Here is a 24,762-nt window from a genome sequence, read left to right as displayed (position 1 = left end):
CCTCAGAAGTCACTGCTGGAGTGAGGAGATGCACCTCAACGAGTAATTTGTCTGGTCCAGCACAGTCACAGATCTGTGCATTACAGCAGGTGCAGTAAAACTGAATGTAACCTGACACATCTTTGTGTGCAATTTATATACATCTAGGAATACTAATGTTTGCCTGTGGCTACCTGGAGGTAAAATTGGCTTAAAAAAACAGATTTTGCAGTAAGGCTCTGGAATAAAGTTTTATACAAAGTCCTTCCTTTTTTTTTTTTTTATTTTGAAATAAAAATTGGCACACTCTTAACCAATTTAGGCTAAGGAAGCTGAATGTGTAAGAGCCATTTACGTCTCTTAAAAGTCTCTTTCTAGCTCTTATTAGTCCCACAGAATAGTTGCATATCAGAGTATACTCTTATTAAATTCTGAAGCACTGAGGTACAGTGCAAATCTGCCAGAGATGGGCACAGAACCAAGGCATTATCTCACACTCCCATGTATTAATTTTAGGCAGATATCACTGAGCTCTCCCACTGAGAAGTTCACATACCAGAACATCCATCAGTTTTCTTATTGCTAGGCAAGAGCTTGACCAAACATTCTTTCTGCAAAGGATTCATACTCACATACAGCTATTGATAGTGTAAATATTTAGCCAAGACACTGTCATTTTACATGGTGCCTGTTTATTAGAGTTTCAAGGTCTACTGTAGTGGGGTTTATTTTTTTTTTTATTAAAAAGAGTTCACATCAAGTTGCCTGTCCCTGTAAATTGAAAACATTAAGGTTCAAAAGAACTACATTTCCTCATGGGCAAATTTCAGTGCAAAACCACAGATGATCTTTGGCATGAATGTGTTTGTGGACATTCCCGTGGGTTTGCAATATGTTTGCAACAGTAACCCTAAAGGAAAATAACATTTGACTTATCCTTTGTGAGCTTTCCCTAACTCTGAAAGAAAATCTCAGACTGTGATAGTTTTTTAAAACAGAAGAAGCCAATTTTCTTGTACCTTTGATTAAATGTTTGAACCAATGACTGCAGGTCTGCAAATATCAGTTAAATTTGCAAGGTTGATTCTGCATGAATTGACTGTCCAAGCTGAAAGCATTATATTCTTGTATTTGTATTATATGCAAATCCATTGATATTGAAGTTGTATATTGGTGCATGAGGCAAATTTGCTCAAAAAACATTTCAGAAGCCTGTAAATTAAAGCACAGGAAAATTAAAGAAGGTAATTTCTCTGTGCCTGCAAATTCACCTGCAAGACCACTAAAATCACAGTCATCTGTTAAGCACAGTTGTTAGCTATATGTCCCTTTGGACTTTCCTAACCTCTCCTCCGTGTTGTTTCCACAGCTCAGTGTGCCCTGACTCTTTGAACTGAATCTACACAATTGCTCAGCTGGGGGAAAAAAAGCAGCTCTGATCTGAATAGAAGGACTTTATAATCTGCATGCATGCTTGTGTGCACATATATCTCTGTATGGGTATAACACACACGTGCATAGAGCATGTTATACATGATGCACCTTATCACCTGCCACCTTAACATCCAACAGTGTTAATAAAGCCCCCTGTAACTTCTGGCAGTTCTGTTTTTCAGTACCATTGCAGTAACAGACCCAGGTTTCACAGGTAGAGTTCAGTCTGGATTCTGCTGTGAAAGCAGACTGATAAAGCCACCCAGAAGAAGTGGCAGTTGGCATTAAGAAGCTTTAGGAGCAGTTGGATTTCCTTCATATGAGAAATATTGTTCAGATAATTTGGGCCCGTAATGGAGAAAACCCTTACTCAGAATGTCAGAATGTACAGCTGCAAGAACAATATTAACTGACAGGAAGGGAAGATTACTTTTATTAAGTTTGCTTATACTTCCTAGTGCAGAATGAGAAAACAGATTTGATAGAGGTTGAAATGCAAGAAAGAGGGAGGGGAAAAGAAGAAAGAACATACAGTTTACAGCTGTTGCTTTGAAAATACCAAACACCACATTTAAGGTCACATCCTGATCTCTGTTGCAGACAGGTAACTTCCGCTGACTTTAGTGGAGGCATCCAGGATTGGCACTGATGTGTCTGAGGCAGGCACAAAGCCTTTCAGATGCCAGGCCAACATCAATACATAGATGTATTTTAAAGTAGCAATAACTTAAAAAAGCTCCCTTTGGGTTCGTAAGCTTTTACAGCTTTCCTTTATCGTGGGAAAACAGAGGGAAAGAGAGGGAGAGAAAGTGAGAGAGGAAGCTTTAAGTTCTTGAATCTCTGTCACAGAAGCTACTTGTAATATAGACCAGTTTTTTACACATCAGGGGATACTAAAAGTCAACAGAAGTGTTTAGTTTTGACCATAAAAAATCCAAAAACAAGAGAGAAAGATCAGGATAGCATCTAAACTTTCAACTATTTACAAAATAAAATTACAAACCAGCATTCCAGCTTTAACAGGAATGACACATTTATTGTTTTCTCTGTAGCAGTGAGAGCACTATTTATTGTCTCTTAAGGGCTAGGTGGCAGGTTAACAATGCCCTCAGTTTTACTCCAGCAACAGAGAAAGAAGCTCACTAATGAACTGACCTGCCGAACTTGTTTAGAGGCGTAATGATTTCTTAGTGCTACACTTGTCTCCAGCTAGCTTGGTATATTGCCATGTGGTATTTGCTAAACTTTTCCTGAGATCCTTTTCTGAGGCTTGGGGAAATAAACAAAATGATCATATATGTCTAAAAGCTAAATCTAGCTAACTAATTCTAACTTCATAATACAGTTTAAAAATTTTCTTTACACAGAAGTGATGCCGGGTTTCCAATACCAATCCAAAGAACGGAAGAAGTACTGAGGGTATTCCCAACCATGGTACTTCAGCTTCCCAGGGTTACTGCTGGTACCAAAGCTGTATTCTGCAGTCCCACACCTACCCTGCAGATGATTTGTCTGAGACTGCAGATGGGGCTTCCTTTTGGAGGTGCATTTCTCTTTGCTGCTGTTCCTGTTCTCTGCTGGTTTGGTCTGAGGAGGATCATCATTCGTAGTCAGATATTTGAGAAGTTCAGAGCAGGGGCGTCTCTGAGGCTTTTGCTGTTGACAAATGCTCTTCGCTTTATTGCTCCATGAATTCTCAGTCTTAAAACAGGGTAAAATAAAACAATAAAATAAAATAAAATAAAGTAAAGCTAAAATTAGTGAGCTGAACCTTATCAGAATGGATATAGGTTTTCTGAAGAGATGAGATTTTCAATGAAGTGTTCAGCCTAAGTGTACTAGATCTATGAGCTGTGAATAACTGTTTGCAGAACAAGGAAAGAAAATTACATTTAAAATTCCTAAATTACATTTATGCAGCTTTTTATTTCATTTCTCCTACATTGCAATGTTCCTACTCAGCAACATGTAACTAACAAGACCCTACAGCGCCTTTAGTGTGAACAAAAAATAAGCTGGTTTAAACCTTAATTTGCCGCTGATTGCTTGGGCCCAGTATTCACAACTCTCTTAAGTACTCCTAAATGGCCCGTTTTCAGTTACACTGAACGGCAAGACAAACATTGTTTAATACTGTCTGCTAACAGAATTACGTCCAAGCCCCCCATTCCATCAACCAATGTCTAATATACATCTTTTGCCAAGAATCCAGTGTCATTTGTCTTAGCTCAGACAGCTGGGGAAATGGCAGTCCCACATCCTGGAGTCACCCATAAACAACACCAGACCATCAGCAAATTTTATCACATCCCATCCTACTCTGTGTATCAGTAAAGTAGGTAAGAGTAACAGACGGTGTGACTACAACTGAACTCTGCCAAAAGAAGGGGCATAAATGAAATATTCAGAGCATAAAAGAGCTCAGATGATTTTCTGGAACCCAGTCTACAACTCACATTTTTTAAAAATTAGTTAGAAAATAGTAAGCACATACAATACATTCAGATCTACTTCTTGCTTGATTGCTAAAAGCATAAAAGACCTTGTTACATTTTCTTTTTTTTCCTCTTATTATAAAAATTAAGTTTGTACCTTAACAACCACAGGGCTTGTTCTGATCCTGTGATTAGTGTTTGCATGGTTTTGTGTGCTGAGACCACTGCATTCATTGTAATTTAGCTGAGTGTTGGCTGGAGCCAGCAAGAGCTTCTTAAGCTACAAACACATCAGGGAAAGGGAAGTAGAAAGAAAAGAGTTAAACATCTTTATCAAGTAAAGTGACTTATCTACATTTTTGCATAGTTACTTAAAGTTAGTTATATCAATTTCAGCAAGCAAAGTACAATAAAATAAAAAGTAGGACTTGATATTCCTCAGAGTAAACAGATTTCATTTCCTTCTGGCTTGGCAGCACATTTCTGCTCCCTTTACTGCAGTATGCTGAGCGGCAAGCAGAACTGACAGGGATCATGGATCTCTGAATCCAGGGCAAAATGAAATTCTCAGTGATCTGTTTGACATGAAGAGGCCTCTGATCTATACAGAGACATAAACTTTACCAGAGTAATGGATATGGTGTCAAGATTCAGGTATCTGGCTCTGTTCCCACTGAAGCCAGTGATAAGAGGCTTTCAGCAGAAACAGAATCACATCACAGACCAGATTTACTAAGCAAAATGCATATAATGTTTCACCCACATCCTCATCCAAGATTCAGTTTTGCCCTGGTTAGCATTAAGCTGGTGCTTACTGGTCAAATCGATGTTAAAGACACAAAATCAGCCCTGCATCCCAACAGACTCATTGGGCCTTTCTTCAGAGATCACCAAAAATAATGTCTAAACACACACAACAAAAAGAGCCCCGAGAAATGAAATATGAGTTAAGAACCATTACCCCGACTCATCTGAACAGAATGATAAGCAAAAATGTCAGCCCCATTAGCTTAAGAGTTTCAAAAACAACCTTTTCTACAACTTTTTAATAGACTGCCATATTAATCATCCTATGGCTATTTGGTGGGGGGTGGTTTCCCCCACTTAATTCTCAGTTCTTTACTCAATTTTCCTCTCCAGTCTAAATGAAAAGTCCAGACCTTACTGTGACTACATCATACCCATGCAGCGGGTGGCCAGAGGCACATCCAATTCCTGTTAAACAGTAGGAAGGGTTCTTACTAGAGACGGCTCTTCTGCCTCCTGGGTCGGAGGGGCGCCGTCGGGCACTGGGGAGGGGCTAGCGGCATTTTCATTGGTCACATCTCCATCTGTCAGTGCATCAAAGGAAGGCAATCCATCCTCATCCACAGGGATGCTGTCCAGCGTTTCTGTAAGAACTGCTAGCAAGTTTGCCTCGCTCTCTTCATCTAGTTTCTGTGGGAGAGGACGAAATAAAAAGAGGAACCAGGTGAGAAAAGGAACAAAACGATGCCTCTGTGTGTGAACAAGCAGACAACACGTAGTTAAACTGGCCCTTGGAACAGCAACCTGCAACAGAATCTCAGACAATGTAATTAGGTACAATAAAATGATCCATTTCTGTTCAAAAGAAATCTCTTTGCACTCATGGCATAATGCGAGTTTACTTTTCTTCCACAATTCTTTCTTCTGTCAGGTGTTAGGAATGGTAAGTGATCACTCAGGGATTGTATTACAGGATGAGCCTAAGATGCTGACACCTAATGATGGTGTCAGCCCAGGCTGTCCTTTTCTTTTGCTCTTCAACACTGAACACCAGCTAACTGACATGACAAAATTACAGGAATCAGACAGCTAATCAGGACACCAAAACGAATCACCAGAAAAACACTGAAAACTTCATTCACATATACGGTCCAGTGTAAGCAAGAAAGGGTTTCCCTTCCACATTTCTGCAAATCCTTGCTCCAAAATAAAACAGCTTCTTATTCCTGAGTATTCTGGTGTAAGAATAGCCAGCAGCACTCATATGGTAAATGACAGGTTGTTTGGGTTTCTTTTAAAGAAACATATTAGGGAGGTTGCCTTTGAAGTTGTCCTTTCAAATTGTGTCTTTTGAGTGCTCAATACACTATTGTATGCATTTATCAAATTCTGACTGCAATTATAAAAAATAGATTAATTTCTAATCAGAAGTGCCTGTAATGTTAATTTATATCTTATTTCAGCAGCAAGAGTTCTTTTTGTCAAATTGAGTAAATTTAAGCGCCTCCTGATTTTTAATGAAATATAGTCCCTACTGTATATTAAGATACAGATTTTTTGAGTGCTGAGAGTTAGAACTGAGAAATAGAACTGTGTAAAAATCATTATATTTATTTTTCAGAGAGATTGGAAATTGATCTTGACAGATCAATTATCTAGGACTCCTAGGCTGGTCCTAGTGCTATTGAAGTAAATGAAAAGCCTTTCACTGATTCAAGTGATATCAAATTGGGAGTTTCTGCACCGGCTTCAGAGCAGCTCATCATGCTCCAGGTCCCCACTGTGAAAAAATTTCAGCTAAGTTCAAATCTCAAAGTAAGAAAGTGAACTAGCAGGACAAATAATACCAGCAAGACAAACAAACAAGCAAAAAAAAGAAGTTAAAAAAAGCAACAGCAAAACATTGCCAAGTTACACTTTGGAAAAAAAATAATCAAGTGAATCTGGGTATCCCCTTAGCATGACTTTTTTCAGTAATACTTTTATCTAGCAGACTCTGAACAGAGATGATCATAAACCACGCAGATAATTGCTCCTGCTAGGCTTCTCTGCCAAATCACACCTCACAGCTTCTAACATAAAAGCTGTCTTTGAGCTAGAAAGCTAAGGCAGAGCACTGTTCTGGTGCTTACGGCATCATCTCCAAGAAACAAATAAATACTCAGGCAAGCTAATGCTAAGGAGAAGCATTTACTTGAAAGGCCAAAAGGCACTTATCCACTGAGAAAAAGTATCCAAAATTTGGTATCAGGTGATTTCCACCATACTAGGGAGACGTGCACACAGCTGTGATAATTCAGTGTGTAGAGAATGAAATTGGCAGAAGGGAGCCAAATGAAACCATGCTCCGAATTCAGCTTTTCACAGCCACTTTCTGAGAGGAAAAGAGAAAAATTACTGTGTCACTTCTAGAATAGTAAGAAAAGGCACACTGGGCAAGAAAGTGTGTACCAGTGCTTTTTCCCAATGGCATTTCAAGTCCCCATCCCAAGGTGGTGGGATGAATGGTGTGAGAGCCAGCCCTTGAGCCTAAGGGTGTCCATGGGCTGGTTTGGCTGCCTGACCCCAGCCCTACACCAGGAAAGTTTTCAGCAAGTCCATCTGGTGGGGCACACTGCTGAGCCTTGCAGCTTATAAAGCTGACAATGAAGCTGGAAGTGTTGCTATTTCTAACAGGGAATGCCTCCTTTAATAATAGCATGCCAGAAGAAAACCTGATATTTGCTGTTAGCTGCTCCACTCTCATGCTTTAAACAGACATTCAAGTGCGCTGACATTCAAGAACAGAAAGTTGAGCGGACACTGGTCCTCATCACAGCAATTTCAATTAGTTTTGTACAAGTTTCAACATTCAAACACCCCAGAGAAAGCAGAGGATGTGACAAAGAGGACTCTGTTAAACAATTAATGTCACTTTCCATTATTGCTTCAGTCCCAATTTACAGAGCAAATAAATCAAAGTCACCACAGATGAAGCACACTAGCTGGCTAACACATGTCTATTCACAAACGACATGGCAGCAGGAACACATTAGTCAAGAAAATGACATTGCTAGATAACCTCTTAAAGATTTAACTATGCTATTGCTAAATATTTGTCCTAAATCATTGTTTATAAAGAAACACAATTATTAGATACAGCAGAAATGGTGCTGTGGAGAGATGCAGAGGGAGAGATGGTTGGGTACATCAATGTCTGAACAATAATCACTGAAGCAGCAGCTTCCTCTTTTGCTGTTGCAGTCTGAGTCTTGGTGTTGACAGCACTGGGGAGAAGCAACACCATAGCCAAATGCAGGCTCTTTCACAGTTTCAGCAGTGTCACTGCAGAAGTTCACATTTCAGACTGGCATCCAACCTGCTTGCTGCATGGGCTCGGTGGAACAGGAGGAGCCGAGCACCCCCACCTCTGCCAAGGCCAGAGGATGTGCTGCGTGCTCCCTGGAACTGACTACACCACGTCCTTAACTTCAAGCAGGATCTCACAAGAAGGATTTGCTTCTCTTATAGAAGCAGATCCTAGGTATTTAGACCACCTAAATGAACTACAGTGTGTAAGAAGGACCAGAGGATAATCTCAAATGTAAAGCTGCATGGCAAATGCAATTATTAAACTTTTATGAAAACAATGCATAATGACTCCATGTTGCTAACTTGCCTTTTAAATGCAGAAGCAGTTATGCATCACTTCCAAATCACACTGTTATGTTAGCATGAAGACATTAGGGCCAGATATGTTTTGATCCCTATAATTTTCACCCAGACGAAGGAGGCAAGGAACACAAGTATGCCAATGAATGCACGCACTTCTGTGTTTCTGACAACAGAAATTTCCAGCATATCCAGAATGCCGTTAGCTCTGAAAGGAAATAAAATCTGGCATTTATGTCACTCTTTATGGGTGAATTCAACAGAGGTAAACTGCAAGAACATCAACCAATCCTCAAACATGAGTCCATCTGGGAGTCCAAAGACCATGGAAAGTTTTTAACTGTGCTCTTCTCTGCTTTTACATGTTTTGCTCTAATAATTTAATACTTCTACAGCACTAAAAATAATTCTTTGTCTGAAAACACTGTAATAGTTGTGTAACAATCTAATTGCATTTCTGCCTTCAGTAAAATGTCTCCAGAGATATTCTCTCTTTGGTCAGTGAAATGAGTTGATAATTTACCCACGCAAAGGTATTTAAATCCTCTACCCCTGATGATTCCTTCTCTTTTGCTTATTCTGACTATTGATGGAGCTGGGCTCACCCTGTGGTTAGCATTTTATGTCTGTAATACCTGTTACTTGTCAGCAATCCACAGAGGCCAAAGATTGAGCTGTAACAGAAGCTTGTCCATGCTGTCACTCACAGGCATCCCTTTAGGGTGTATATAGGGAGCAATGCTGTAATTTATCCTTAAATTTTCTTCCTTTAAAAAATCATGCAACATTTTAAAATCTCTGTCATTACCATCAGATTGGGTTAGAGAAAACCTAGGAAAACCTGAAATCCAAAAGTCCATAGGCCCTGACACAACACACCAATGAATGCTGGAGAGAGCTGGCAGACATCATAGTGAGACTGCTTCTGGTCATCTGAAAGGTCATGGAGATCAGGAGAGGTGTCTGAGGACTGCAAGAAAGCAAATGTCACCCCAGTCTTCAAAAATGGCAAGGAGTCATGAGTGGCATCATGAGTGGTGCTCCACAAGGTTCAATATGGGGCCCAGTATTGGCCCACTCAACAACAACGAGGCCAGTCAGCCTCGCCTCGATCCCTAAAAAGGTGATGGAGCACCTCATTTTGGAGGCCACCTATATCCACATGGATGACACAAAGGCAATCAGAGGTAGTCAAGCATGATTTCACTAAAGATAAGTAAATCGTGATTGACCAACCTGACTGCCTTCCATGATGGAAAAACTACCTGGATGGATAAAGGGAGAGCAAGTGGATATTGTCTACCTTGACCTCAGGAAGGCTTTGACACTGTCTCTCACAACATCCTCATAGGGAAACTCAGGAAGTATGGGCTGGATGAGTGGACAATGAGGTGGATTGAGAACTGGCTGAACAGCAGAACCCAGAGGGTGGTAATCAGTGGCATGGGCCTGATTTGAGGCCTGTCACAAGTGGTGTCCCCCAGGATTCAACACTGGGCCCAGTACTGTTTAATTTATTCATCAGTGACTTGGATGAATGTTCAGATGCCTCCTCATAGATGACATAAACTGGGTAGAAGCTTTGGACTGATCCCCCTGAGTGCTGTGCAGCCCTTCAGGAGGACCTGGGCAGGTTTGGGAGATGGGCAGGAAGGGGCCATTTGAAATTCAACAAAGGCAAATGCAGGACCCTGCAGCTGGGGAAGAAAAACCCCAGGGACCAGCACATGCCTGGGGCCAAACTGCTGGAAAGCAGCTCTGCAAAGAAGGACCTGGTGGACACCAAGTGTCCATGAGCCAGCAGTGCCCTTGTGGCCAGGAGGGCCAGTGGTGCCCTGGGGTGCATTAGGGAGAGCATTGCCAGCAGGCTGAGGGAGGTGATCCTTCCCCTCTACTCAGCCCTGGTGAAGCTCATCTGGAGTTCTGTGCCCAGTTCTGGGCTCCTCAGGACCAGAGAGACATGGAGCTCCTGGAACAGGCCCAGAGGAGGGTGACAAAGATGCTGAAGGGACTGGAACAGCTCTGTTGTGAGGACAGGCTGAGGGAGCTGGGCCTGTTCAGCCTTGAGAAGACACAGCTGGGAGGGGAGCTCATCAATGTCTGTCAGTACCTGAGGGAGGGTGGCAGGAGCACGGAGCCAGGCTCTGCTCAGGGGGGCCAAGCAACAGGACAAGAGGGAACAGGCAGAAACTGATGCCAAAACTTTCTACCTGAACATGAGGAAGAACTTCTTTACTCTGTGAAGGACAGAGTACTGGAACAGGTTGCCCAGAGAGGCGGTGTAGTTTAGTTTCTGTCACTGGAGACATTCAAGAGCTGTCTGGACACAATCCTGTGCCACATGCTCCAGGATGGCCCTGCTTGAGCAGGGAGATTGGTCCAGCTGACCCTCTGTGGTCCCTTCCAACCCATCTATCTGTGTTTCTGTGATCTCTTCTTGAAAACCCTGAAGCCAGTGTGCAGATGTCCTGAGTCAGGATTATCCTGTAGCTCTTTTCATCAGCACAGGTATGCTGATCCATTCCAGAAGATTATCAAGCCCATCTTTTAGAAAATATTTTTGACATATTAATAGTATCTCCAACATCTTCCCTTTGAGTGACTTCTCCTCTCCCTTTCAATTGTGATTAGTGCGTGCACAACTTTTGCTGACTGTATCTCAAAGAATGAAATCAGCTAATGAATGATGATGCTCTGAAGCTTCTTTACTGACAATTTGAATAGCATATAGGCCCACTGTGATTCATACTGAAAGATCAGGGTCTAAGCTGCATTATTAATCCACAGCCCCAAGGAGCTGGGAGCAGTGGCAGCTGGCCACATCTTTGTAAAAAGCCCAGGAAACTTTGGGACAGATCCACAGCTGGCAGAAGCTGTCACCACTCCAGCAGCCCAGCTTGGTAAGCAATTCAGAGCAGCCAGGTGCACACCAGAACTCACAAGGGATCACCATTTCAACATATTGACTCATTTCTCCTCATCAGCCTAAGAACTATTTATAGCACAATTAACAAAGAAAATATTTTTTTTCCTCCAGGTGAAAATATGAGTGATCTAAAAATACTAATACATTATGGCTCTACCTTCAAACAAACAAAATTGACTTGTGAGCACACCAGGGATTTCCAACAGGACTTAATTCCTTAATTACAAATTTTGGAGTAAGGATGTCCTTAAGATTGTCTTTTCCTTAAGAAACGAGGGGTACAGATTCACCCTTTTTTGCACATAAGGATGCAGAGGCACGAAAAGCTCATTAACACCACTCAGGCCCTGAACACCTCCTGTCAACAAACATGCACGAGTAGGGGCAGATGCTGTCTCAGCACTAGCCCCACAAACCAAGCTTTGGCACAAGAGGATAAGGAGCCACAGGCGGCACAGAAGCATTGGGAGGGTAGGAGGTGTACAGGGATTAGGATGCAGGTTGGTTGGTATTCCTACTCCTGACAGAGAAAAATGAGAATGTAAGTCAAGGACCATGAAAGGGAAGAACTACAGCCCAAGTTTCCCCTCTTCTGGCACAGAAGCAGTCAACCTGCCATGGCATGGCACAGACAGATCTCTCATGTTGATTTTGCTGCCTTTTCCATGCCCTTGCCTTGTCCAAGGCAAGCGCCACCTTTCCCTCAACTTAGAGCTGGCTGTACCCAGGGCCAAAGATGAATTAGTGGTCCAAGTGGTGAATCACTTGCTCCACCTTACCTGCTCACAATGAGTCCCATGCCCTTATATATATGAAGAACTTTCTCAGCTTCTATTTTACTGTTCAATTGCTTTGCAAATGCTTAGGCATCCTGCGTTGTCTTACAGTACAAATTCACATGATGCATTTGCATAAGAACATTTTTCCAAGGTCTGTTAGTCTGGTCCCCAAGAGACACTCCCATAATTGAAATGCTTAAGTCCAGAGCTATCAATTATCTTTAAAAACAAAATGGAGTCCCACTAGGAGAAAATTACAGCCAGATTTCTTTATATGAAGTAGAAATATGGGGATTAATTATCACCACCCCTGTGCAAATGCCTTTAGGGTATGGAAAGGAAACAAGATATTTTCTTTTCTTGAAGGAGGCAGCTATATTCATACTCCTCACATGCACCTGCAGGCAAAGACCACTTGACTCCAGAGCCTGCCTTCTGATTTCAACAGCCCCACTACCCTTCATATGGAATGTTAATATATATCTCAATTGTAGGACCAACCACTTGCCAACATTTACATAAAAGCTTCACTCCAGTTGGATTTCTCTACATATAGACTTGAAGTAATGAGCTGTACAACTACAAAATGTTTCCCCCAAAAATGATATTAAATAAATATTGTGATTCTAGGTATAATATAAATATAAATATTAAACAATTACGATTCATGTACTGCAATGCCTAATTTGCAGAGCTAGGTCCCAAAGGGGCACAAATCCCCAGCATCACTCCTAGGAACATTAGGGCATCACTGGAGGGACCTGCTAAATGTCCACAGGCTGAAGGAGATGGGAGCACCAGTAGCATCCATTTTTCCCCCTCCTCTCTTCAGAGTATAAAAATGGAAATAAAATAAAATAAAATAAAATAAAATAAAATAAAATAAAATAAAATAAAATAAAATAAAATAAAGTAAAATAAAATAAAAGAAATAATTTTCGTCATTATCAGCATGTTGTTTATTTCTCACAAAGTTCTTATGTGCAACTTGGTAACTGAACTCAGATTGCTTTCTCTCTGTGAAATGCTCTCCTGACACTGTAAAACTGTGTCAAGCACTTGGTATTAAAGCATCACAACTCAAAACCACAGTACAGACCACTTGCAAATAGGCTTTTCTTTAAGATCATGTCCTTGGATCACTGGAAGTAATGCTGCCATAGTTCCAGTAAGATAACTACGTTTACAAGTGAAAAATCTAACTTTTCTGCTCTAACCTAAACATGCCAGTTTAAAAAAGCCTACTGAATATTCCTCTACCACAAAGTCACCTTATTCTTATTACTTCAAACAAGTTGTTGCAGTTCAGAAGTTTCCATTACAGCCTGGAAATTAAGTTTATAATAAACTGAACAGCTACTAATTGACTTACTCATCTCATGAACTTGAGGATCAAGCTAGCAACCCATGCTTTACATCTTTTGACCAAAATTCATCCACATTTTGCAAGCCATTTCAATTTGATTTGTGTAAACTGCATCCTTCCCCTCTATCATAATAATCTTTGATTCTGGAGAGAAGATAAAACAAAAAACAATCTGTAAGCAAGCTGCTGTGCTATTGACTATATTAAGGGGACCAATGACAAGATATTGTGCTGGATTCCACTTCAGTGGTATACCAAATATCCAAAATTTATACTAAGTGAAACCACAGAATCTTTGCAAACACAGTCAATTTAACTCAATATCAAAAGGTCACTCTTCAATTTATACTGGATCCTGAGCACAATATTGAGAAAACACTTGAAAAAAAATCATCTTATCATCAGTTTGGACCTCAACATTTTCTGACTATATAGACTAATTTGCTGATTACTAAATAAATGCTCTAACCATGTTTCTTACTGAGTTAGCTCATCAGGGGAGCTTTTTAATTTCTACAGGACTTGACACTGTAAAGGACCTTCACGTTTGTAGCACTGAGGCACACCATGGACTTACTATTGTGCTGCTTTGCCCCGTGCTAGCAAAGTCCACCTGGTCTTTATGGGTGAGGAAATGCAGCACGAAAAGATCTGGCATGTCTTGTCCAGCCCACAATGGGCTAGGTTTGGGCTGAGCTCCACAATGAAGCACAAAACTCTCTCTGTGTTTCTGGTGGGCAAAACCAAGAGCAGGGAAAGTGCAGAAGTGCAAAGGAAAGAAAGTGCCTGATGAAGAGCCACAATGAAAAGAAAGGCTGTAAGTTTTATTTCACAGCACAAGAGTGAAGCCAGAGAAGCTGGTCTGGAGGTGAAGTTTCCTGTCTGCCAGAACTGCTGGGGCCGCATGGGTGGGCAGAGGAGTGAGTGATCTGGGCAAGGGGATGCAGGACAGGTAGCCTGACCTGCATGAGTAGCTCAGCCCAGCATGCAAGAGGTTGGGCAGGCTGTCTCTGAGCTCAGCACCCAGAAGATTCGCTATTTGGAGCAGCAAACGGCACCTCTTACCCATCCTCCCTTCCTCACACAGAGACAGTGGCTCAGGCTTGTAACAAGGTCCTGAGCAACAACCCAGACAGGGATTTTTAATTATTATTATGCACCTAAATAATATAGAGGAGGGTAGAGAGTTAAAGAAGCTGGGGCCCCAGTCTGAACAAGCTCTAATACGGAGTGGGTACTGTAGGAAGAAGGAAGAAGGGGAAGGCAGGGTACCGCATAAGGTAGGGAAGACATTTGGTACTCTCCTGTTGCAGAGCTTTCAACAACAGTGTCAGCAATATTTCAGTCCAAATAGTCAAGCACTGCTTGCTCAGATTTATTTATTTACTTGATTTATAGTCCATGCCCACACTAATCTCTCTATGCACTGACATAAGATTTTTCAACATTCATATACCTTTGTAAGGCAGCATAGCATATCCTGGAGGAAAAAAAAGCTATATATATTTTGCAGTGATAATTTCACACATGTAACTGATGTAAAAACTTGTTTGTCCTCTTTATCATGACAAATATCTCTAAGAACTGCACTTGAGTGTCAGTATGGACTCTTCCTTTGCCAACAAGAAGCACTATCTTGTCGCTTTTTTTCATTCTTTATCTCAGTGTTGCATTTCCTTGACTTTTAATTATATTGGATATGTCAGGATGTCTATTATCATCCCTACTTCTATCTTGAGATTTATGACTCTAAAGAGATACAAATTTAAAGGTAAAATTGTACATAATATAGCAGAGAAGAGTTTTACACAGATTTTTAAATTTCGTTCATTTACGGGGAGACTAGTTTTGTATAAATGAAACACACACTCAAAAATTCATTTTTAAGCTACAAAATAACACTCCTATCTGGTGCTTTTACTGTTAGAAAATTGGAATTTAATTTGACCAGGAAATTAGCATTTGTAAAGTATCAAATTCATTAAACGCTTTTTATGATGTTTTAATTTCTCAGCGTGTTCAGCTTCATCAAGCCTAACACATGCCCATTGAACAGGTATGATAAACACAAGTCACGTCTCACAGGAAGAAAAGCACTGGTTTTCCTTACAGTTGAATCATGAGTGGATGAGTACATCATTAATACATCTGGACTGCCCATCATTTTTTATTGTAATTTAACTGGATGGCAGCTACCTGGTTTGAGATGGTCAGAAGAGTTTACTCAGATACAACACAAAAATTTGTTTACAAGCCTAAAGATTCATTTTCTCTGTATATTTTACCTGTGTAGCTCTACATTATTTTCAGGTGGCACAGCAACGTCCTTCAGTGTCCTCCTTGTTTGTATATACTAGCAGACGTGTTGACTGACACACACACGGCACTTAGAGAGGTGGTTTAGATAGATAAAATAAACCTCAGGTACCTGTACTCTAAATGTCCTGGGCTGAAAGCAATAAAGACTCCTTTATAATGAAGCACCAAATGAGAATGCGCAGATTCCACACTAAGAAACACCCTAGCAGGTATAGGGACAACAGCACAGACCACAGGTGACTTTTGTCAGGCTCTTCAGAGCACCTTCACAGTCCCACAAATATAGAAAGAAAGCCTCTCTCAGCAAGCAAATAAGCCCTCACCTCAAAAAGCAGTGATTGAACAGCGCAACCTGGTAAACCTCTACAACCACCAAGAATACTCTTCAGGATGAGGAGAGGCATCTGAATTTCCTACTGGTTAAACACTTGGCTATGTTACATATCAGTTACATATCTCCTCAATGTTTCATTCAGTGCTAAGACTTTATTGTTCTTTTAACCCAATTTTGTATATGCAAATAGAATGGTAAAGTAGAGATGGATTTTAAAACAGGAAACATTAAAAAAAAAAAAAAATCACAGAAGAGCTATCTGTTGCAGTCTCCTCTAGGTCGTGTCCACCCTTGGCTTATTTCTAAGTTTCCTGGACTAAGTTTCCTAAGTTTCCCAACTAGTCTTCACAGATCCTATTAATAAAATGGAGTTGACAATAAAATGTAAAACTAATTTGCTAGTTTACATTACCATGTCCATTTCCCCCAGCCAGTCTGGCAGAGTTATGTAGTGCATGCATACTGTGGTGCACACTACAGTTCCCACTGCAGTTGCCTCTCTTCTATTTACTCCTTAGTCAAGACTGAATTTATTGCTCATTCTCTGCTAGTTTTTTAAAAGTCTGCATGTCCCTGATCATGAGCTCTCTATCTGTGTGATGTAAAAGACTGCAATTTTTTTTAGTGAGGCACTCATGTTGTCCAGTCCCTTTTCCACCAGAAATGGCAAAAATCAAACTGGGCATATTTTTTTTATCCTCTTAAAAGATGACACTTAGCAGTCAAGTCCAGATGTACTTACTTACCAATGCCCTACATAACATTGTTAATTAGGCCGTAAGTTCCTTTAGACAGGGACTTTTCTTTATTTGTTCACACAACCCCTTTTATATCTATGTCCTGTTTTACCATTGGGCTTTGAGATGCTGCCACAGCACCCAAAATAAATAATTTGGGGTACTTCTATTTAATCCTGCTGGTAACCAAAAGACAAAGAACTTAGACCCAGATGTTCAGCTGCAGTAAATTAAGGCCTCTCCACAGGTTTTAACAGAGCTATACAGATTTATGCTAGCTAGGGACCTGGTCCTCTGCTCTTAATGTATTTTGATGCTTAAGATGAGAACAGCAGCTCCTACATAGTGTGTCTGCACCACCCTGTCCCAGGACTAAGAGCAGTCCAGCCACAGCCCAGCAAGGGCTAATTGTTCCTCCTTACCAAGTGAGTTTTGCAGCTGAGCACTACATTGCTATGACTTAGACACTGTTTAAAAGTGGCTTGGGCTCATCTTGCCTACAATGTGGTACATGCTGAGCTTGCATTCCCTATATACACTGACATTATTTGTCCATGTCAAGTGCACCTTCAGTTTAAAAGTTATCCCCGCTGAAGTTAACACAAGTTATACCCTGAGCCTGTGTAGCAGCTAAATGCACAGCCAAAACCCCACAGGATGTGCATAACCCCAAGAATAATAAGAAAATTGAAACCATTTGAATACTAAACCAGAGATGGGATCCTGCAGATCACTGGGTTCAACATGGCTTACATTTTCCTGGCTAAAATAGTCTCCCTTTGTATTGAGATGTTTTTCTCTGCTCTTTCAGCACTCAAATTGATGGCAAATAGAGAGGGGAAGGGAGCTGTAGATTGGAAAGAGCCCGGGATGAGTGTCCAAGCCTTGCTCAGCTGGCTCAGAGGAGTGGGTGGGACCACTCATGTTTAGGAAGCAATGAAATCCTGTTTTGTAAACATACATGGGGATTACACACACGACCAGGGGGTAAGGAGGGGAAAGAAGGGGAGAGAGGAAGAGAAAACAGGGAGACAAGAAAGTAAACATGGTTGCACTTGATTCTACACATGAAGGAGTAGGGGAAAGAACACCCCGCCACAAAGTATTTTAAGTAAAAAAGAGCTAGCTACCTGTAAATGAGCAATACTGCCAAGTCTTACTCACCTGAAGCACCAAAACACCGGAGTGCAATGAGCACCACAATGTTTACAGATGCCTCTGGCCTTGCCCCGTTTTGATGGCAAAGAGTGCTGTAAATCTGAGTGCTGGGGGCACAGGGAGCACAACGCCAACTCCAGCTTGGCTCCCTTGGATTAGAGCAGCACAAACCAAGCATCACCCGGCAAAGCCGGTGGAGTTAAACAAGGACAGATTAATTGTAAGTGAGAAGGAAATCAGGCTCTTTATTTCTGCCCCTCCTTCCTTGAGAAAAACTACATACATTCCTTTTTCTTCAGACACGTCAATAGCAATAGCTTAAACTGCCCTAATCAGGTTTCACCATTGGCAATGCAGAAATGTTTATTTCCATTAGGCTGAGTCTATAAAATCTTCCTTTCATTCCTGCGCTTCTACCATTCCCAAACAGCAAAGCCTGACAATTTAAGTCTCTGACAAGCAAGCTTAATACGGAGACGTTTGGAAAAAAAAAAATCCATACAAAGAAAGCTCTTAAGACAAGATAGGCTGAGCGTTTGCACCACAAATGGTTTGTTTCAGCTATCTCTTTGCCTCCTGTTAGGCGGAAATCAGACAGCTTACTGGCTTAGCTTGTTAGGCCAGGTTAAAGGGATGCAACGCTGAAAGGCTCTTAGAGAAGCTTACCCTTGGACTAAAAATAGCAGGCACTAGAGAATTATCTTAAATACTACCAAACTTGTTCTGCACTGTGAACGCAGATAACTGTAATATGTTTCCATTTTTGGCAGTTTTAGAGCTTTTTTAAGTTATGCTCGCTTTAGCTGACTATTTAATTAGTTTCTGATTCTATTTGCTACTTTTTCTCTCAGAGATATAGCCTGAGGGGTACTTTGCCTATGAATCCTTTGTATTTAGCAGTGTTGCTATTGTTAACATCTAATGAGCTGTTGGATTTGCCAAACACCCAGTATAGGTACAAACGCTTCTTTGAAATATAAAAGTTTAACACACAGCAAATAGCAAATCAAAAGATACTCTAACGCAGCATCCGGACTCTCTCATTGCATGTCTCATCAAAAGAGAACAAAAATAAAAAATCTCCTTTATTACATTTAATTCTGAAATTCAAAAATGCATATTCGAGTGAGACAATTTTAGCTCCTTGTCCGTGACTTTAGAAGAAAACAAAATGATTTTTAGTACCATAAGAAGACTTCTGCATATGACTAAAGCTCCACAGTCTGACATGGATACCCGCCAGCTGAACTGTGGAGTTAGCAGTATTTTCTTTGGAGTAAAACTGCAAGATCCTACAATTTTTAATGAAGCCACCTCATCTTTAAAACACATAAATTGATATTTTGGCGTGTTTTTTAGGCTACAAGCAGTTTCTCTTTAAGCTCTGTTAAGCAGGATACCCATTCATCTGCTCCTCACTGAAAACCATGACAAGGTATCAAATAAAAAAAAAGAAACTCCAAAGCAAAGCACAAATGTTCTCTGTCCTTACATACATCTCACTCGTGCTACAGCCAGTCTGAAAGACATCACCACAGAAACCAGTCATGCGGTGTAACACCCCTGCTGCTGCTGTTGCCTCGACTTTGCACTTCTGCAGATAACACCACTGTGGGTACTCAGTGTACGAGCTCAGATCAGAACATCACAGGATTGAAGCAGCAAGGGCCCCTGCACACTGATTCCTGCCCACTGCCTTCCACATGATGCCCCCAGTACTACACCAGTCTTGGCAGCCAGATGATTGCTGTAACAGGAGCACCAAATGGAAACTGATTCAGACACACATTTTAGTATGTTTTCAAGTACTTCTTCCCTCCCTTGCAGCTCTTTAATATGAGTAATTTTTAACATTATTTACAAATCTCAACTTGAGTAAGGCCATCTTCTAGACAGAAACTCTGGGCATGGTCAGGCTAAAAGCCATCCATGCAGCTGAACAGAAGTATCTTGCCTTACTGGGCAGATATCACATCCAACTGCCTTGGAGCTGGAAGCCTGTCCCCTCAGACACAATTTTTCTTGGACTTGCTTTTCAGAGTGAGGAATGTTTTTACTTTTAAATAGTGGTGGCATTCACAGATTCCCTCATCAGATATACACCCTGTGTCTTTATAAGCTCACACATAGTGGTATAACCCAGCCACATGTCTTGCAACTGCCATTAAAACCCTCCATATGTCTGCATTTGGGAAGCAAGTTTTCTTTTTGACTAAGGAGTTAAGTTCACAGCCTCTCTGCTGAATAAACAGCATGTCTGTTGTCACCTGGCTGCTGAGCAACTCCTGTCTTTGAAAGTATGCACTCGGTGATTTTAGAGATCTATCTCAGCCTTTCCTTCTGCAGTCATGCAGCAAAAATCATGCTCCATCTTCATTATGATGATTAACACTACTATCCAGCTCCTGCAATTTGAATTTTGAAGTAGTATTCTAGCACTACCAAGGAAACACCCCCATTGCACTGAATGATCTCCAGTCACATATCAGGGGAAAGTATCTGCAGAAAGTACTCACAGTTCAAACAGACAAGATCAAGAAAGGAGGATTATAATCCATGCTTTACAGAAGGGGATTTGATGCTCACAGATTAGTCAGCTTCTCCAGGCCACAGTGCCTGTAGGCCATAGTCATGGTGGGAGAGCAGGGCTCCAGCGAGCAACACTACCACTGCCTTCCAAGCAGGGCACATTTCACCAACAACAACAATGCACACATTCCCCATCCCTAAGTACTTTCAGTTGAACTTCTAGTTGTCAGAAGAAGACTGAAAAACTGGTTGTCAAGAGTGTTGGAGTCACAGTCCACAGCTAAGAAGAAGTTTATTTTGTACATTCACAGAACTTGGTGAGTTTGCCATTTTTTGTACAGAAAATGACACTATAATATTTGGTCACTTAAAACTAGCATTCCAGAATGGAAATTTCTAGACAAAGTTGACACAGAGAGAGTAGTGAACAGACACACAGAATAAGGCTGGTAAGATATAACTCTATCAGAAAGACAAAGGTATCTCTATGATGCAGTGGATGTTAGGGAGAACATCAGGGCTACAGCAAAAGAGACAAGTTTGGACCACTGGAAAAGACACAGTCATGACTGAGTTCAAAAGTGAGCATGGAGGCCATCCATTTTAACATGAAGAGCCAGGCCAATCCCCTAAAATGCAGGAGGAAGAGGCTATAATAGAACAGCAACTCAGTAAGTCTCTTGGAAAAACAAAGGGCCCACAAACATATTGCTTGAGTGAGGCCTTCTCTTTGCATAACTTACATTACACCAGAAAACATCCAAAGCCTGTGAGGTAAGTCTTTACCTATAAAGATAATCACACACACTTGTTTGTCCCAAGGAAGGATATGAAGGAGAAAGTGAACTGACGATTCGGCAGAGCTTTCATCTTGGAAGATTCCCAAATTACTACAAAGCTATGTAGGAAAATATTTTACTTTAGACTTGGATGGCCCTTGGAATCAAAAATAATCACAAAAGCAGTTCTTGTTGCTCCCCACCAGGCTGCCATGATGGCAGCTGTACTGAATAAGGCTCCCAAGCTGCAGAGCCGACAGGAGGGCAGAGCATGGGGTGTCTGCAATGTGCCAGACAGAAAAAGACAGAAAGAAAAAAGCTGTTGTGTTACTACCTTGTTTTTTACTGTATACTCTTTCCATTCTTTTCTTTGCTAGTGAAGAGACTACACTTTCTTGCTACAGTAGCAGCTCAAGATCAGGGATCTGCTGCCAGGAACCTTTGGAGCTGACAGCCTGGGATGCAGCACTCCTTCACAGATTTTCGTATGTAAGCCTGTGTCATCTACCACAGCCTGCAAAAGGTCATTATGAAGTCCAAAGAAAGTCAAACAGCAGTGACGAAGGAAGAAAGTGTCTTTGGCACAGTATCAGGGATAAAATGCCTTTCTCAAAGGCATTTGTGTGATATCAGGCAGAGTGAATTGGAATTAGGATGAGGAATTGTGCCATTAACACCAGCAACAGATTAAACGCTGATGATTTTCCTTGTGTGTAAGGTGGAAGAAGACTATTTAGATATTGTGTGTTTATTGAAGCAAGAAGGTTAGAGATAAGATATAATCTAACCAAATCATGGAATGCAATATGGGAAGATAGTCAAGAGTTCCGGAGTCTGAATCAGTGGGTTTGTCTAATATTTCTAGGTACAATTACCCCCAATGCAAAACAATTACTGAATTTCAGAGGAGAACACTAGGTGAAGAGGCCCTGATCCTTCACTAGTTGAGTATCTGTAAAAACCAGAAAGGACACCTGCACATATTCAAAGTATTCAAGCAGCAGGAGGAAGACATTTCCAGCAATTTTGGAGCGTACAAATTGGGCACCAGGAATTGCATTTTCTTTGCACAGAAACAATTCAAATGGATTAAAATATTTAAATATTTTCTAGGTTTCCACTCCAAGTCTATGAGCACCTTCACTCCTTTGCTATTAAAAAAAAAACATGTCATTATGCTACAGTACTGTCTGTGAAATGCAGAAGTCTGTAATGAAATTTGTTTTTCTCTTTAGAGGTCACTCACTCTCAGCTCTTAAGAGTTGACTCTCTAGGGACAACAGTGGTAAAGACGAATGTGGACTACCTCCAAATCTCTACAACTTTGATTTTCACAAAAATTTAATTTTTTTTTAATTTATTTACTTTTTTATTTGGAATACATCAGCATTGTTGAGGGTGATCCTAAGAAATAACAGCACATTATGGGCCTGAATCAGAAATGACTAGAGAATATAATGGAGTTCTGTACAATACATTTGAGGGATGTCTTTGTAAGAGTTCTTTTAAAGAAGGATTTTGGGGAGGAATTGGGAAAACCTAGCCACTCTACTGAAAGGGATAGAAGGGCAATGAATTCTACTATAGAATCTCTTCTTTTGCTGACTCAGTGAGGAAAGATTTGACATTCAAAGACAAATTAGAAAAGGGCATGGATCGTGCTACATAGATGCTTCCTCTCAGTTATCAGCCACGTACAGGCAGCTTCCAACACATCTACCTCCAAGTGCATCTGAAAACAAGCAATCTCTTCTGGTGGATGTGGACAGAAGGCCTCTGTCAAAATATGAGTTTGAGCAAATACAGCAAAGCGGTTTAGCACAGGGAGGATTTGTCCCTGCAGAAATCGACACAAATTCCTTTAGGACAGGGGCAGCCACCCCAACCACAGAGCTGGGATTGCCAGCAGATAGAATTAGGGAAACTGGAGGGTAACACTGTCGCCTAATGTAAACTCTTAAATCTGCTGTAAACACAGCAGTAACATTGGCACACAATAAAACTGGTATCTGTCACAGCACTCCCAGAAGCAGGTGTAGGGTAGGACAAGACACATGAGCGGATTTTTGTCATCTCTGTGAATTTGGTTTGAGGAAAAATCCAAGCTGGCAGAAACTGTGGCAAACAGATAGCATTCTAGTGATGGAGGGTAGCTGGAGTGATCCTGCAGGAGAGAATAATGGGAGATCAAGAGGAAGGGTCCAGTATGAAGTTCCTGCTATGTGTATAGTGCAACTTGGAGCAGCATTCCTGGATGCTTCAAGCTGGAAAGACCAATACCCACAAAAGCAATTTATTAGTAGGATTCTGACATGCGTATCTTTAAGAACATACATCCATCACTTTCAAAGACATGCTTTAGGAAATAGGACCTATTAGAGGTTTAAGTTTAGGGGCATGTCTCTTTCCTTCTTTAGCTGTGGGCTTAAAAATCAAAGCTTCACAAGTCTAATCTCGTGAGAGATCCTGAAAGAGAAAAACCTCTGCACATCATGGGGCTTCCCATAACAAACCCTCTTGGGTCTAGATGGAGCCCAGAAAGGCAGCTCAAGTACATCTGGACAGTGTTCACAGAGCTGCACATGCCAGGAACAGTTCTGCAAAGTGATGCTGATGGTCTAGCAGAGAATTAACCCCCTGTGGTCTATTACCTCTGATCATACTGGACTTGAACTGACCAATTTGGAGATCCTGACATGATTCCAGTTGCAGTGGAGTGCAGATTCCTGGAAATCATTTGTGTCTGTACAGGACGTAGCCAAATAGTCCTTCCCAGCCCAGCTCTGAAAACATAATACAGAGATGCTAACTAACTCTGCAAGAACTTCTTTGGTACAGTACAGTCATCTTCAGCCAGAGCTCATAGCCCAGTAGGATCCCAGCTCACTCTTCCAGATCTGCTCCAGTATCCCTTCATCACTTTCTCTGTGTGCCTGTGTTCCTCTGAGAGAGAGGTTTGCTCTCTCTCAGAAGAGAGCCTAGGAGGAACATTAATACTGAGTGAAAGCTAATAAATCCCCCCCAGCAGCCACCAGCACTATGCAAAGGCATACATATGGCCTTGCAAGAGCTCACCCTGATCTGGCTGAAGAGCACTGTATCAGAGCTAACACACCCTCTCTGACCAGTTACAAAGGGACTAGAGCATCCCCCAAATGATAGCATTTCTTAGCTTCCTGGTCTTCTGTCTGGCTTTTGTCCAGTTGAGTTTTTAAAATTTTTTTAATTTTAATGTTCTTCTTCATCTCAGGTTTGGAGATAAATAAGTCTCCATGTTGGGATATACTACTTAAGGCAGCCTCTCCTTGGGTTTGGTAGTTCCACAACATATTGGCACAACTGCAGCTCTGAACCTGTGTTGTTTCCTGGACTAGGAAAGCTCAGCAGGCCGTAGCTGCCTCCACCTGCCTGGGAGGAAGAGGAATCTGGCTAAAGAGCAGTGCTCACAGTCCTCCAAAGGAAAAGTAAGTTGGGTTTATCTTCACCCACAAACCCCAAGGACCAGCTCTTTTCTTCTTTCATTACCTTTGCTCCTTCCAAGGACTTCAAAGTGCACACCATAAAACTGGGATGGGCTGGTCACTAGTAC

The 24,762-nt window shown here is 41.3% G+C and overlaps 1 protein-coding gene across 1 annotated transcript in view; it reads right to left on the bottom strand.

The window, feature by feature from the left end:
* Positions 1 to 24,762, bottom strand: part of PPARGC1A (PPARG coactivator 1 alpha) — a 68,755-nt gene that overhangs the window by 27,731 nt on the left and 16,262 nt on the right. The window contains exons 3-5 of the mRNA XM_059470335.1: positions 5,091 to 5,285; positions 4,006 to 4,128; positions 2,910 to 3,114 (exon numbers count right to left, since the gene is read on the bottom strand). Of these exons, the coding sequence (XP_059326318.1) occupies positions 2,910 to 3,114; positions 4,006 to 4,128; positions 5,091 to 5,285 (523 nt within the window). The remainder of the gene's footprint in view (positions 1 to 2,909; positions 3,115 to 4,005; positions 4,129 to 5,090; positions 5,286 to 24,762) is intronic.

This window comes from Ammospiza nelsoni, chromosome 4 (genome assembly GCF_027579445.1).
Source record: "Ammospiza nelsoni isolate bAmmNel1 chromosome 4, bAmmNel1.pri, whole genome shotgun sequence".
NCBI lineage: Eukaryota > Metazoa > Chordata > Aves > Passeriformes > Passerellidae > Ammospiza > Ammospiza nelsoni.
Note: the sequence above shows the minus strand (reverse complement) of the source record. Positions and strands in the feature narration are given on the sequence as shown.